Raw genomic sequence first — 14,361 nt, 5'->3', positions numbered from 1 at the left:
AGGGGCCAGCCTGAATGATTTCTCAATGTCAAAGCTGGAACAATACCAACAGAAAAGAAATAATGGAATGAATGATTTACATTAGAAACAATGGGATCACTATGGTGAATCTGTGTTTGTTTAAATAAATAAGGAGAAATAGTCCTTTTTGATAGAATAACTTTAACAAATGTAGAAAGAGTGAATAGATACCACCTCACCCACATGACGAGCACTTAATGTGGATGAGAAGACCTAGACTGTGCTTCTGCTGTTCTAGCAAATTGAGATAGGGCCTGATCACTGATGCTCCTGTCAGGATCCTGCACTGCTCATCACATCATATGAAGGGGGAGACAGGACTAAATGGTGGGGCATTCTGTAACAGTCTTAAGAGCATTCCTCCAATGAGCACAGGACTTGGATATAAACAACAACAGAAAGACAAGGAAAGAGGTGAGAAATGCATGGGCAGAATGGAGTTATGTGTTACACCTGGCCTGCATGTGGCATGCAATGTATTGTCATGTGACATGCAACATATGGTTATGCTCTTATTTCTGAACTGTAATCTTCTGTTACAATATTTTTATTTCTATATTGTATTATCAATATGTAATATATTAGCAATGAAAGTTTCTATAAGTCTAAATTATTTCAAAAGTAAAAATGTACTTTTAAAAATTATCACTTTGGCTAGGTTCATTCCAATATGACACACAAACATATAATTGAAGACATTATATGATGCACAGTCTGTGTGTGTATATGTGTGTGTGTGTGTGTGTGTGAGAGAGAGAGAGAGAGAGAGAGAGAGAGAGAGAGAGAGATCCCATCATTTCCAAGGACAAGGACAGGAAAGATGAAATAGTTATCCATGTGATCCAATTCTGCTACAGCTCAAGTATCTTTATGTTTATGTGCACATATACAAGAACATTTAAAATTCTCTTCTTGGTCTCTCTGTCTCTCTATATATATCAGTAACTTTATCTATGCAGATCTCAGTATATTTATTTATGCTCTCAGTATCTTTATTCTACACAATGATCTCTTTTTCTTGTCCCTTTCTTTTTTCCATCCTGATTTTCAATAATTGTTTACATGTGATCAAGCAACATTATGTTCAGCCGTGTGGGTTGTGGAATACAGAAGCTAACTACAACATCTGACACAAACGTCCTCTCACCATAGGTAATATCTCTGCTTCTTAGATGACTCTCCTTGCTTTATTCTGAAGTCGTAAGTGGGGGCAATATAAATCCTCTCAGGATCATTCAGAACATTTTCTCACTGTCTTTCCCTTTGTTCTGCATTATGTACAGTAAGAGAGAAGCTTATAGTGAAAAACATGGTATGCCACTTAAGGTTTCTGTGTGTGTGTGTGTGTGTGTGAGAGAGAGAGAGAGAGAGAGAGAGAGAGAGAGAGAGAGAGAGAGAGAGAGAGAGAGAGAGAGAGAAAGAGTTTTAAAATATTCTTGTATATGTGCACATATTTGTAGGTAAGCATGCTTTTTCGTGTTCTAGTGTGGAGCAAGTAGTCAATATCATTGTTTTGTTTGATAACTCTTGACCTTAGCTTTTGAGGTACAGCTTCTGAGCTTGTGTTTACTGATTCATCTAGACTGGGTGGTCAGTGAACTCTTAGGATCTATCTGTCTCAGCACAACATTATGTTCTCTAATCTAGAGATTAATAGCCTGTCTATCTTAGCACTGAATCCCGCATGTTTCTTTTCGCCACCAACAATGCTTTGGGGGTAGGGGGGTTTGAGTTATGACTGCACAAGCAAACATAAGGACTTTTCCAACCATAAATATCCAAAATTCCATGTTCTCTTTGACCATCCAAAGGTCCAGCTCCTCTGGTTGCCACAGTCTCACTAGCTACCTTCTGACCAGAAATGTTCTGTGCCTATGAAGCATGCCTAATATACCCTATAACGTGCAAAGGTCATCAAATATGTCAAATACCTATTACTTAAATACTATAGTTACTTAAGATGAGAGCAGAAAGATTTCAACACCCTTTACCTGTAAATCTGGAGTAGCTCTCCTTAGCCACAAAATTATTTCCTTCCCTGAAAATATTAAAGAGGATTTGCCAGTCACTTTCTGATGCTTCAAAAGGACGGGAGCCTCAGGATGACTTCTGGGGGCTCGCAGGAGATCTTACTCTTTCAGGAAGTGCCATTATTCTTATTATAGACTAGGTTCCATGCTCGTGAGAATGAGTCCTTCAGCCCAGTCTGTGAGATCACCATGGAGCCACTGATCTGCTCTTCTGATCCTCATTGACACCCACCACAAAATACTGGTGAATTGGAGGAGATTCATTCTCTGAAAGCTTATTTTTGACTTAAGTAACTTCTTTGCTACTCCTAGGTTTATTGGGTGCCTCGCCAACTGAACTGTTATCTGGAGGGCTTTTTATTCTCCTTGGCTCCATATAACAAGGTTAAGCTCTGTTAAAAGAAAACACCATACCCATGATATCTATGTCTATATGGATTTTTTTTTCCTGAGTATGTAGTCACTAGTTATTTTTGCCTTATCTAAAATGTAAGTCAGGGTCTTTCTCCTCATTTTGAATCCGTTTTCTATAATGTTTCTCTTACAAAAGAAATAAAGCCTTCAGCAAACCTTCATATGATGTGAGCAAAGTTCTATTCCAGGAACATAAATTGTATCTCATACTCACAAATATACAAGAGACCCTTCTTCTTGCTGTTTTCAGTTACTCAGATTAATTTATTTCCAAAAATTTTGGCTCCCCTCTGCTGAACTACACAGCAAACAGATTTACAGTGAGCCCCAAATTAAATATTAATGCAAAATCTCCTAGCCTCAAATTCATTTAGTTCAGTCACTCTAAAACTTAATAAAATTTTGGTATATACTTCATATTTAACTTATTTCAAGGCATAGTGTTGATTTTAGCACTGAACTTTCAGATCCAAGTTATAAAAGAGATTTTTGACAACATGAATGAAAAATGAACTGAACTTAAAATGTCTACTAAACTCACATGTACATACTTTATGCAGCAAGGAAATTGGTTGAGATCTTTTGCTTCAATATTTTATGTAGGCATTCCTAAAACTTTATATTCTCAAGTTTGCATCACTTCATCTCAATGTACAGTCTGCTTAGTAGATAATTTCCCACAGTTCATACACGCCATAGCTGAAAACTATACATGTGAGCAAATATTTATACATCACCACTCACAGTTTAGAAGTATGTCCAGGATAATTTTTCCCATAATGCTCTTGTTCCTCCATATATTATAAAGAGCTTAAAAGAGGTGAGCACTTACACTTGGTTCTCTATTGAGGAGATCTCTCTAAATTATAAACAAGAAATATTTGAGGGTAGTAAGCTGATGCAATCGTCATATTCTAGATTGCACATTTTCTTGTAATGGTTTAGAAATAATCTCAGCTTTGGCTCAAGATAGAAAATAGGAGGTATGGAAAGGAGAAAAGAGGAGATGAAGGGAGAGAGAGAGAGAGAGAGAGAGAGAGAGAGAGAGAGAGAGAGAGAGAGAGAGAGAGAGAGAGAATACCAATGAGAATACAAAGGAACAATAACAAACTTGTAGTAGCTTATTCTTAAAACCCAAAACAGTCTTTAAAACGTTAGAACCTGGTATAACACACTCAAGTCTACAGGATCAGAAACACCTTGAACCAACTGCATTTGGTTCTTCCAGCAGACCCTCATGTTCACAAGCTTTCTGAAAGTACATATAATGTTTATATCCCTTCTCTTCAGGCTCTTACATTCTCTCTCCTCTACATTCTCTTTCCTCTATAACTCCAGAAAAGCTAAGGAAATATGAAGTGTGTGTTCTGGTGCCAGAAATAAGTTTTCTGTAAAAAAATTCCAGAGTTGTATAGTTGCCTAGTTAGTGTATGCATTGCTTGCAGTGCAAACCACAAGCTTATACAAACCAAAAGGATGGCACCACTTAATGATAAACTTAGGGGGAAAACCCATGAGCTCTGATGGCTCAAATATCAAATCGGCACATCGTAAATTCTAGTGCCACACTTTTCCTCTGGAAGACTGCTTACCACTTGTTATCAGCATCCCCTTCTTTTCTTTTTTAACTTTTTCCAATTTTTTATTAGGTATTCTTCATTTACATTTCAAAAGGAGCTGAAGGGGTCTGCAACCCTATAGCTGGAACTACAATACAAACTAACCAGTACCCCTTCTTTTTTAGAAACTTGAAAATTTAAAGAAAATTTTCAAAGTGAGTTGAGTGTAGTGAGTAGAAACTGCATTACAATTTCTTCCCTTTACTAACCTAATAGAATATTCATAACCAGGAACAGGACTGTCAGTTGAAATTCTTCTCAATCGTATAAAGGTTTAAGGGGCAATTCAATAGGATTAAAAACACTTAAGATTGCTTCAAGAATAAAACACAATTGAAGCTGTAGGGACCAAATCAGTCTCCTTTCACTTTTGGAGGGGTTAATATCGGTGGAAATAGCAATAAATAAATACTAAATGATAAATAGATAAATAAATAAATAAAAATAAATAAATAAATAAATAAATAAATATTTCTGTATAGGATAACCAATAGTTAAAAATGTTCTCAATGTACTTAGATCTACTGTTTAAAATGCCTCCCAAAGAATGCTGCATTGTCGTCTATGAATTCCAGTCACAGTATACATAAGCAAGGTGTAAGAGGGTGTAAGAGGGACATTGGTATTGCTAGTTCTGAAATATAAGTACAAAAATGCGACTGAAATGAGGAATGTTATAGGATCCAACACAATCATTTAGTGGCATGTACTGTGGTGAATTAGTTGTGCAAGTCAACGAGAGGCAATGTAGAGTGCAACCATCTACAAAAAACAGAAACCTAGTGTTCTGTTGTTTAGCATATCAGTCTTTACTTCTAAAAACTATGAATGTGCATTTTAACTCATACTTCATCCCCCTATGTGTAGAGTGGCACAGCATTTGCTATTACAAAAAAATATTGCCACATAAATAAATGATCTAAAAGTGTGTTCCATCTTGGCCTCATCTTACCACTACCATTTCCTTTCACAGTGACACCCCCTTACCCAGAACAACTTCAGTGACCTTTTGCCTCTGTCTCCTTCTCACTTTTGTGTAGCAGAATGCATCATCTCACAGAGCAAGTTCTGCCTGTCATCTCTGAATAAAGCTCTAATTGCTACTTATCATAATCAAGACTAAACCCTTTCCCATCCTCACTAATGGCATTGAGCTAGCTGACCTAATCTAATTCCTTTATTCTACTAAACACATAAGGTCCATTCCAGACATGCATTCAGTCTCTCATTCTGTAAGAAAAGGACAAGATAAACATCTTTTCTTTCAGTATCCACTGGTATAGATGGTCCCCCTTCTCAATGTTTTGTAGGAGATATGTCAAATGTCTCAAAGAATTTCTATGATTATGACTTAAAAAGTGTTTGTTAATCAGTTCACACTGTTTTTCTGTCTCTATCATAACTGTTATTTACTTCTTAAGTTGGATGCTTCTTGCCTGTTTCTTCATCCTTTGGTCTCTTTCCTTTTTGCTTAAAATCCATTGACTCAGCTGCATTGTCTAACTTGCCACTTGCTTCATTCTCAACATCTAAAAAGTTTTCACCGTCAGTTTACAGAATTTTGTAGAATGAGTCAGTAAGTAAATGAATGACCATAAATCCTACAGACTTCAGAATCAACTTGTTTTCAAAGGGAAAAAAATCAGTAAATATTGTGCTATAGATTGCTTGCTATCAGCCATGTACATGGTGCTAATGCTATAATTAATAATAATATGAATTTAAGTTATCCTATACAGAATCCATTATGTTTTCTACAAATATTTTATGTACTATTGTGGAAGGGCCTATGGCTTGGCAATGTTTCTTACTGTATAGAGAACTGGAGTAGAATTCTGTACACTTGGGAGATATTAGTTTAACATAGGCACTCTGGTTAAAACACAAGTAAAATAAAAACTCTTCCTTTGTTGTCTTGTGTTCTCACAGTGACGGTAGGAAAAGGAGCTGAAAGAAAGCTATCATAAGTGATTTGTTCCTGTGATTCATTTCAAAATATCTGACAGACCTACTTACTTAGCTCATACAAGAAAAAAGTATCAAAGAATAAGGTTATGTTCTAAAGTGTACCTGGATTTTTTTTAAAGTTAATTATTCAAGAGAGTCACTTTGTTTTCACAAGTGAAACTTTACTATTGAAATTTCTTCCATGAGTATTATACAGTTGATCTGGTAATGTTTTTGATATTACTGTAGTAAAATGGCTAAACTAATGCTTTATTTCAGAGTCTGTAATGCTATGTAAAAATTTCAAAAATATGGACGACAAGTGATCACAGTTATTGGATTCATAATATCTTCACCTGAAGTAAAATCTGCTGAGCTTGTGCAATTATCACTGCACTTGGGAAATGCATAGGATATTTTAGATATGTGAAGTCCCAGATTTAAATTTCTAAATTTATAAGACCTAATGTTTCAGCAAAAGTTTAAGATTACTAATTGCCCCAGATATTAGATCTCTTGCTATAAACAAAAAATTCAATGGCAACGTTTTGTCTCAGAATCTTGGTCTCTCTTAGCCTTCCTTCTATATCATAATTCTAAATACAATTATGTTTTCAGCATTATACCTATGGTTTTTCTTTTTTTTACAAATATCTTAAAATATCCTAGGAACTGTCAAAGCATCTGCAACTAAGATTCATTTTTCTTCTTATCTGTCCCCTACCCATATTCTCAGTTCTCCTTTCTCACATTAACAAGAAAAGGATAAGATGACAAATTGTCATTAAAGAAAAACTCAGCAGTAGAAATATTCTTAAGGAATTATGCATTCATATTTTTAAAGTTAAGCCGTCTTGAAGCCTTGAGGGATGGCTATGCTACATGGAACATTAGGAAAGACGGTCCTATTGATGGAAAGAACAAAACAAGAGAGGAACTGTGGAACCTTGATCTTACCTAAAGAAGAGATGTATTATTTCCACTAAAATTAGGTCATACTTCAACAATACCTGTCTTTGGTCTGAAGGCTAAGCCATCCAGGACAATGAGGTACATGCAACTCAGGAAATAGATGTCTGCTGTTAATAAGAATATATTTTGAGACAAAATGTAGCACTGGTATCTTAGCAAGGCATCATGCCCTATCTTCTCCCACAAGTTTTTATTTCTTTTTCTTAAAGTTAGAAGAGACTTCAAATGAAACTGTCCTTTCTCAAAACATCAGTAAAAACTTTCAACCTCTCTAAAAACTATCAACAGAACACCCATACATTAATAAAAACATTTCATAGCATGAGTATATTTAACCTAATCCAAGAATAATAAGATTAAACAAAAGAGCCAATACTAAGAATGCATTAATTGAAATGACTTTGGTTCTACAGAAAGGATATCTCTGAAAAAAATGTTCTATAAATCCACCTATTTTTGGAAATGTTGAGAAGATGTCCAAGATAGTGACAAAGTAACATTTTAAAAACTGGACCTTATGACTCTTATCTAGTAGTCTTAATTTTAATTTAGGAATGAGTAAACTCCATCAATTAGTTTACTTAGAAAACTCGAATCAAATTAATTATGCTTAGGTGGAGACAGTCTAAACCAATAGAGAACAAAGTAAGAGAGGGAAGGAAGGAGGAGTTGAAAACTAAGGAATAGTAGGAGAAAGAGGAGAAGGAGGAAGTTGAAGAAAGTGTGCACATTTTGCAGGTCCTTTCTTCTGGTGTATGATGGGGTCTTCTATAGGGTCAGTACACTTCCTCTAGGATGGAGGGCTCAGCTGCGGATCTATTTACTTAAATAGCAGAGTATATATGGTTGAAGACGGTGACTTGATATTGTGAGTATGATGTATCTTAAAATTGATTTAGGTAAATAGAAATTGACACACATAAGAATTAGGCCAATACGATTTTTTAATAAATAAACTCTATAGACATTTCTGTATTTGGTATTGTATAATATTTGACTATTGGAGTAAATTTTCTGATCTGGTAGGCTCTAGTCAATCTCCATGCCTCTGGACTAAATGTGGGGTTATAACATCACAGGGTAGTAGAAGCAGAGAAAGGTATTGCTTCATACTTCCAGGAGTAGCTGGTTGGACAAATTCCATCTTCTTTCTAAAAACCAAAACGTTGTATGTGCCTTCTGGGTGTATTAACATGCATACATTGCATAACGTGCATAATTGTCATTATTTGAGCATTAAATCGAGTAAGCTAGATGTCTGCAGAAAGCATAAGGAAAACCTTGCATGTGAAATCTGATTGCTTTGTGACACAAACTTCACCTGATGGAACAGTCTGGCAAACTCACTCTGAGATCTTCGTTGTGCTTCCACTCTTCACGCTCAAGCAGCTAAAGTCTATTTGAATGGCAAGCCTCTGTGTCAGTTCCACTCCAGACATTTCACAGGAGATTGTTCAGGGCTGGGTGGGGCTCAGTGAGAGCACAAGCTCACCATGAGTGAGACTCTGGCAACAGTCCCTGCACTCAAACCTGGAAGTAGGTAAAAACCCTTTGACATTTGTGCCTTCCACATTCATATTGTGTGAAAACAAGACATTAGCCATATGGAAACACATTAGAGCGCTGCTCACTGCCGGTCAAGAAATATATCAAGGTTTTCATTTCACAATTTTCTTAGGAAGACACTGATCAAAAGAATAGATATTTTATCTGCAATTATAAATAACAAAAACCTTGATTTAATAAACAGTGTCTCCAATGTTGAGGTCACGGTGGCATTTTAGGGTCTTTGCACAAAAGTTTTCCATTTAATAAAGTTATATAAACATATATTTCACATGTGCCTAGGATCTACTTGCTACTGCCTTGGTGTGACTAGTGACATCATGTTGGTACAAGCATGTACAACATTTAGTATTAATTCCACTCTCTTTGAATGTATCTATCTGGATTGAAGACAATTGTTTCCTCTGTACAAGAACTGTTTTGACAGACAGGCATAGAAGATAGAGCAATCTATCCTTGTATCTGACTGCTGCTTCTTTTTCCCCACACAGACTCCTTATAACTAGAAAAGAGTTGAAGATGGTGGGGTGAATTTTATGTAAGATATAAAAGAAATAGCTTCAGAAACAAACCCAATGACATTATTAGGATAAAGGTCACAATATAACAAGGAGTAGAAAGAAGAACACACAAAGGTCTGAAAGCATTGCATTTCCTTAAAAAAAAAATAACCCATTTTCACACCTGGTAGTCTTAAATGGATCTTATCTTCATGGTGTTATATAGACTCTGACAGGAGATTAACAAAGTAACTAACTAGTAATAAATATTATGGATCCAATGTAGGTACTAGTTATGCTACCTTTACTGACAAGTAGCATTAATAAAAGCTCATTTCATTTGTAAGAATCCACTAATGATAACACCCAGGAGCAACCATAAGATTTCTTTCACATTGACTGAAACACATCTCCCATCTTAGTAACTGCATTGTAGGTAGTACTTATGCTTTCAGTGATACTCTTGAGCATTCTTACAGGTATAATTATTACAGAGTAATATTGATGTAACTTGCTTTCAACTATCTTCATATTGCAAGTATTTTCATAGGCTATTCATTATCAAAATAAAAGACAATGTGCTAGAAATTTCTGTTTTAATGTATAATAGTTTAATGTCTCCTGCAATCAGTCCATTTACTCCTTTTATTGCTGTTTTTATGTAATAATTATTTTTAACATAGTTATATTTTACTTAGTCTTTCTATTTAAATTCATTCACTCTTAGAAGGTGGGAGGAAATTGAGTCAAAGTTTAAAGACTTCTTCAAAACTTGCACATTTTATCAACTGAGACGTGAATTTCACAGAAATATATATATTATTTAAAAAGAAAGAACATTAAAATATAACCTATATGCATCATCATTTTTTCAATGGTTTTAAACAGACACAATAAAAAGGCAAAGACGGCATGAACATTAATTGTTTGGAAATGTGTCTTCAGATCTTATTACACTTAAGGTTTTTATATAGTCTTAGGTCTCCCATCTCCTTCTCTTTTCAGGAAAATTGATAATTTAAGACAAACTTCCCTTTAAGTTACCAAGCAATAGTTTGATCTGACATGATATCATCAAATGACAAATTAGTTGATTCTAAATAAATCTGATTTACCCTCCTTTTGGCTGCTAAGAGTTATAAAGACATTTCCTTTTTCAGATATGTTGTAATCTAATAAGACCAGGCACATACATTATTCTGATGATATATAGACTAGACTATATAAACTACGCCAACCACATGTAATTAAAGTGCAAGTAGATGCATATGAATTGAACACTAAATACATGAATGAGTTTTAAGTAATTTTTGTCTTTTTGATTTTTGTTTTTGTTTTTGTTTTTAATCTTTTTTCAGGTCATCAAAGTGTTTAGCTTCACCTTACAGACTCCACAGAGACTCAACAAGGGAGGAGAGTATAAGAACCTCAAGCAAGAGTGAGAAGCTGTTCTCACTACTACTTCTCAGCATCTACTTCTACTTCTCAGCATCTGGAGAGCCCAGACCTGGTTCTACACTTGGAGACATACAGCTCAACTACTGAGCTCCCTGTGTTTTCACACAGACATTCTCTTCTTCAGCAGCCATTCTCACCGCCACAAGCTTGGAGGCAGCTACATCTCATTAACCTTGTTTTGGGTGATATGTCATCTCTCACTTTCAGCATCTCAGTGGGGGACATCTGTCATAATGCAGCTATATTCTCATTTTAAACTTCTAACAAGATTCTCCCTTTCCTCCTCCTTTTCACCACACAGCAAATATATATACATACACATATGTATATACATATGTATATGTGTATACACACACATATACATACATATACATATATATCTTTCAATTTCGATAGCTGTCACAGTTTTATCTGTTTATTAAGTTTTGAAAGTTGGATTAGATGCAATAGAAGTCAGAAAGTGTTGATATGCATCTATATATGATTGCACTCTATGACAAACTACTTCTGATAATTTTTTCAGCACGTAATTAACAGCCAGTGAAATCATAAGAACAAACAACTATTTTCCATGTGATATTAGATGCTGTAGATGTTCCTCTTGTTTGTGAGACTAAATTGAGACCAAATGTTAATTTCTTATCTCTTGAGAAGGCTAATTTATATTTACTTATTTATTAAATTGCACACAAAATTCTGTTTGGATGTTCAATCATTTCTCTCAGGTAGCAGCAGTATGCTATAGAAACACACATAGCACAGGTCTAGGGGTGAAGGCAGACCCGGAGCCAGTGCACACACAGTCAGAGGGAACACTGTACCAAGAGTCAGCCTGCAGCCTGCTTTCCCAGAACACTGGGCTGAAAGCCTCATCTGCTCATCTTCTCCAGCCCAACTTCAAAGGTTCTTGCTAAGGCAGGTTGAGGAGTGACTGTGCCACATCAAAGTCACCATCATTTCAAGTAAAAGCTATATGCTTCCATTTTATCTGCACCATTTTCAACTCTCCCGCAGCTACTTCAAGGCAACTTAAGCAAGTTCAGAAACTGTGTGATCCGGCAGCGGTGCACCTGAAAGATTATCAGTGCCACTCCTAGAGATGATGTTTGTGAACCTATGATGGGACTGGTTGCCAAGAGTACATTAAATAGAACCATTAGAGCCCAGGCTGTGCTGTCCTGTAATGAAACTAGTTTATAGTCAATTCATAATTCCTTTGCCCCAAGAAGACAGAATCTCAAATTGCAAGACCTTGGCTATTTGCTTGAAGTCAGTATCTGTACATTTGAGGGTTTTAATTTTTGTTTGTTTATTTTCTCCTTTGTAATTAAGTTTAGAAGCTAAATTGTATGGTCACTGTGAGTTCAGTTTAGGATTTATGCTACTTCTCATCTTCCTTTAAGTAGTTAACCCTTCCAAGTCTGGCAGCAGTGTGCAAATGTCCCTCAGCTGTGATTGTTCTCTTTCCCCTTTTAACCCTCATATCCTCCTCAATGATAGTAAACTGAGGATAAAAGGAACTGTGGGTTTCCAGGTCAAAAGTTTCAGAACCTTGGCTTACAAGCCCTACCTTCTCTCTGGGCTCACCATAACCTTCTGAACTTCAACCCTTCCCAGTTGCTTGGGGAAAACCAAGCGCAAGTTGCCAGTCTAGATAGAGCCAGGCTCTCCAGTTGATAAGGCACCCTGATGCTGGGTCTAAGACCTTCCCTGTCAGAAAATCTCTCAGTTCTTCTCTGCTGGCTATTCAACTCAAGTCACCCCCACAAAAGGCGACAGAGACACACTCCAGGAGGGAGGGAGCTTTGACACCTCTTCACAGATGCACAGCTGAGGAAGTTAACCAGGAGCTAAGTTGGGATAGTAATTGTCTATGGTGGAGATTCATGAGGCTAAAGCTCTCAGCTGGGAGCCAGCGCCAAAGGAGTCTCAAAGAAATGCGAATTCTGATCCAACATCTGCAGCGCTTGGGATGCCCAGGCAGAAGCCACAGCCAAGTCCAAATGTTCCCGGGGGAAAGGGGACAGAGAGAATGGGACCTAAAAATGACCAAGGGTAAAATGTGGGGGTGCGGAACACTCTGGCACCTAGTTCAGAAACCCTCCAATAAGCCCTCTCCCCCCAGGATACTAGCGCACAGTGGCCAGTAGGTCCCGGGAGCGGGGCTGCCAAGGACTTAAGTTTCACACTCAGTTGTTTGCCAGCGACACCCCTCAAGAAAGCCAAGAGAGGAAACGGGGAGGAAGTGGGGGATCATGGCCCTTACCTTGGTTGGCTCCCACCGTCAGCACCTCAGCGTTAGGCAATAATCCCGAGAGAGTAAGGATGGCAAGGAGCAACTGGGACATGATGATCTTCCCGGTGAGCCTGTGCTGCAGACTGTTCGGCGGCACCCTCGGCCGGGCCGCGGCGGCTGGCAGCCTGGAACGGAGCCGCGTCATTTACAAATGTCACTGGAAATCCCTGGTCGGTGGGTCCAGCCAGTCCGCCTTGCTCTGCCAGGAGCAGGATGTGGAAGGTGAGCGAAAGCGCGCCTGCGGAGAGCGTGCGAGCGCCAGCCAGGCTCTGTGTGTCTGGACTTTTCGATGCAGGGTACGTCTGATCTTACATCACGCAAGAGGGGCAGAGAGATGCCCGCCGATGGGAATTCACTATTAATCACCGAGTCCTCCGCACTCTCCTCTGTTGCCCACAGAAATCAGATCTACTACTAGTAAGCGGTGGTTAACATGATAGGGAAACAGCCGCAAATAAGATCGCTGCAAATCACTGCTCTTTCTGCCTCCTTGAAGGGAAAGAAAGTAACTCCGCGCTGGTTCTGTAGGGATCTGGGTCCTTAGAGAAGGGGGAACTGCAGTGGGCCAAGCCAGCAAGGTGCCAGAAAGCATCAACAGCCAGCTGAGAAGTCCCTACTTTTGGGAGGAGCAAAGGGCTTCTCAAGCAAAGCGGATTTGATGCCTTGGCTATAAGGAAGCTTCCTTTCTGGGAAGCCAAGGCAAGCAAGGACGGTTTTCTCTCTTAGGGAAATGGTTTCCTCCACTTGACAGCTCACAGAGCTTTCCCAAAGGCACTAGTAACTTTTATGCTGAGTGGCACTTGGGGATAGAGATGCAAAATTAGTGACTCAGCAGAAAGAAAAAATCTCCAAGTCACTAACCATCACACACACCACACACACCACACATACACACACAGAGAGAGACAAAGAGAGAGAGAGAGAGAGAGAGAGAGAGAGAGAGAGAGAGAGAGAGAGAGAGAGAGAGAGAGAGAGAGAGAGAGAGCGAGCGCTGGGGCAAGGTAAATGCAAACAACAGGTCATATTAAAGCAGGGATTGCCAATGGCTTTTGCCTGCATTGTCTGTTTAAAGGTATGCCTAATACATTTTAAGGTTTTGAGGTGGTTTTGTGTGTGTTTTTGTTTTGTTTTTTTGTTTTTTGTTTTTGTTGTTGTTGTTGTGTTTTGTTTTTTTCTATCCCGCACTGACAGTCAGAGGTCTTTCTGAAGCAATGAAGTGTATCACAGTGCATCTGTGGGATGTATGAGTACATATGAACCGCTTACCTTGATTCAGAGACCATTTAAGAATCACGATAGCAGTCCTGGTATTTAGAATTGAATCCACTGTTCAGAAATAACTGTTGGGTTAGAACTTCAGGATCTTAATAGTTGAAGGCTGGCTTTCTTCATGGTAATATCACTAATGTTTTCTATTAAAAAAATCTTACATTTTAATATTTTAAAAGCAGATACCAGGCATGGTGGCCCACAACTTTAATTTCAGCAGTCAGAATGCAGAGGCAGATGAAGGTCTGAGTTCTATGCCTAGGAACTCT

The 14,361-nt window shown here is 37.8% G+C and overlaps 1 protein-coding gene across 3 annotated transcripts in view; it reads right to left on the bottom strand.

Moving 5' to 3' along the window:
* Lrp1b (LDL receptor related protein 1B) overlaps nt 1–13,455 on the bottom strand; it is a 2,026,300-nt gene extending 2,012,845 nt beyond the window's left edge. For 2 of the 3 annotated variants that reach the window (XM_021181392.3, XM_029472167.2), the window contains exon 1: nt 12,794–13,455. In XM_021181392.3, coding sequence (XP_021037051.1) covers nt 12,794–12,968 — 175 coding nt within the window. In that variant the 5' untranslated portion in view covers nt 12,969–13,455. The remainder of the gene's footprint in view (nt 1–12,793) is intronic. The other variant, XM_029472172.2, reaches the window with a different exon arrangement.
* Nucleotides 13,456–14,361: the final 906 nt, after the last annotated feature.

The sequence above is a fragment of the Mus caroli genome, unplaced genomic scaffold, assembly GCF_978045245.1.
Source record: "Mus caroli unplaced genomic scaffold, Mus_caroli_1 scaffold_2, whole genome shotgun sequence".
Lineage (NCBI taxonomy): Eukaryota > Metazoa > Chordata > Mammalia > Rodentia > Muridae > Mus > Mus caroli.
The sequence above is the reverse complement of the archived record's forward strand: the minus strand, read 5'-3'. Positions and strand labels throughout refer to the sequence as shown.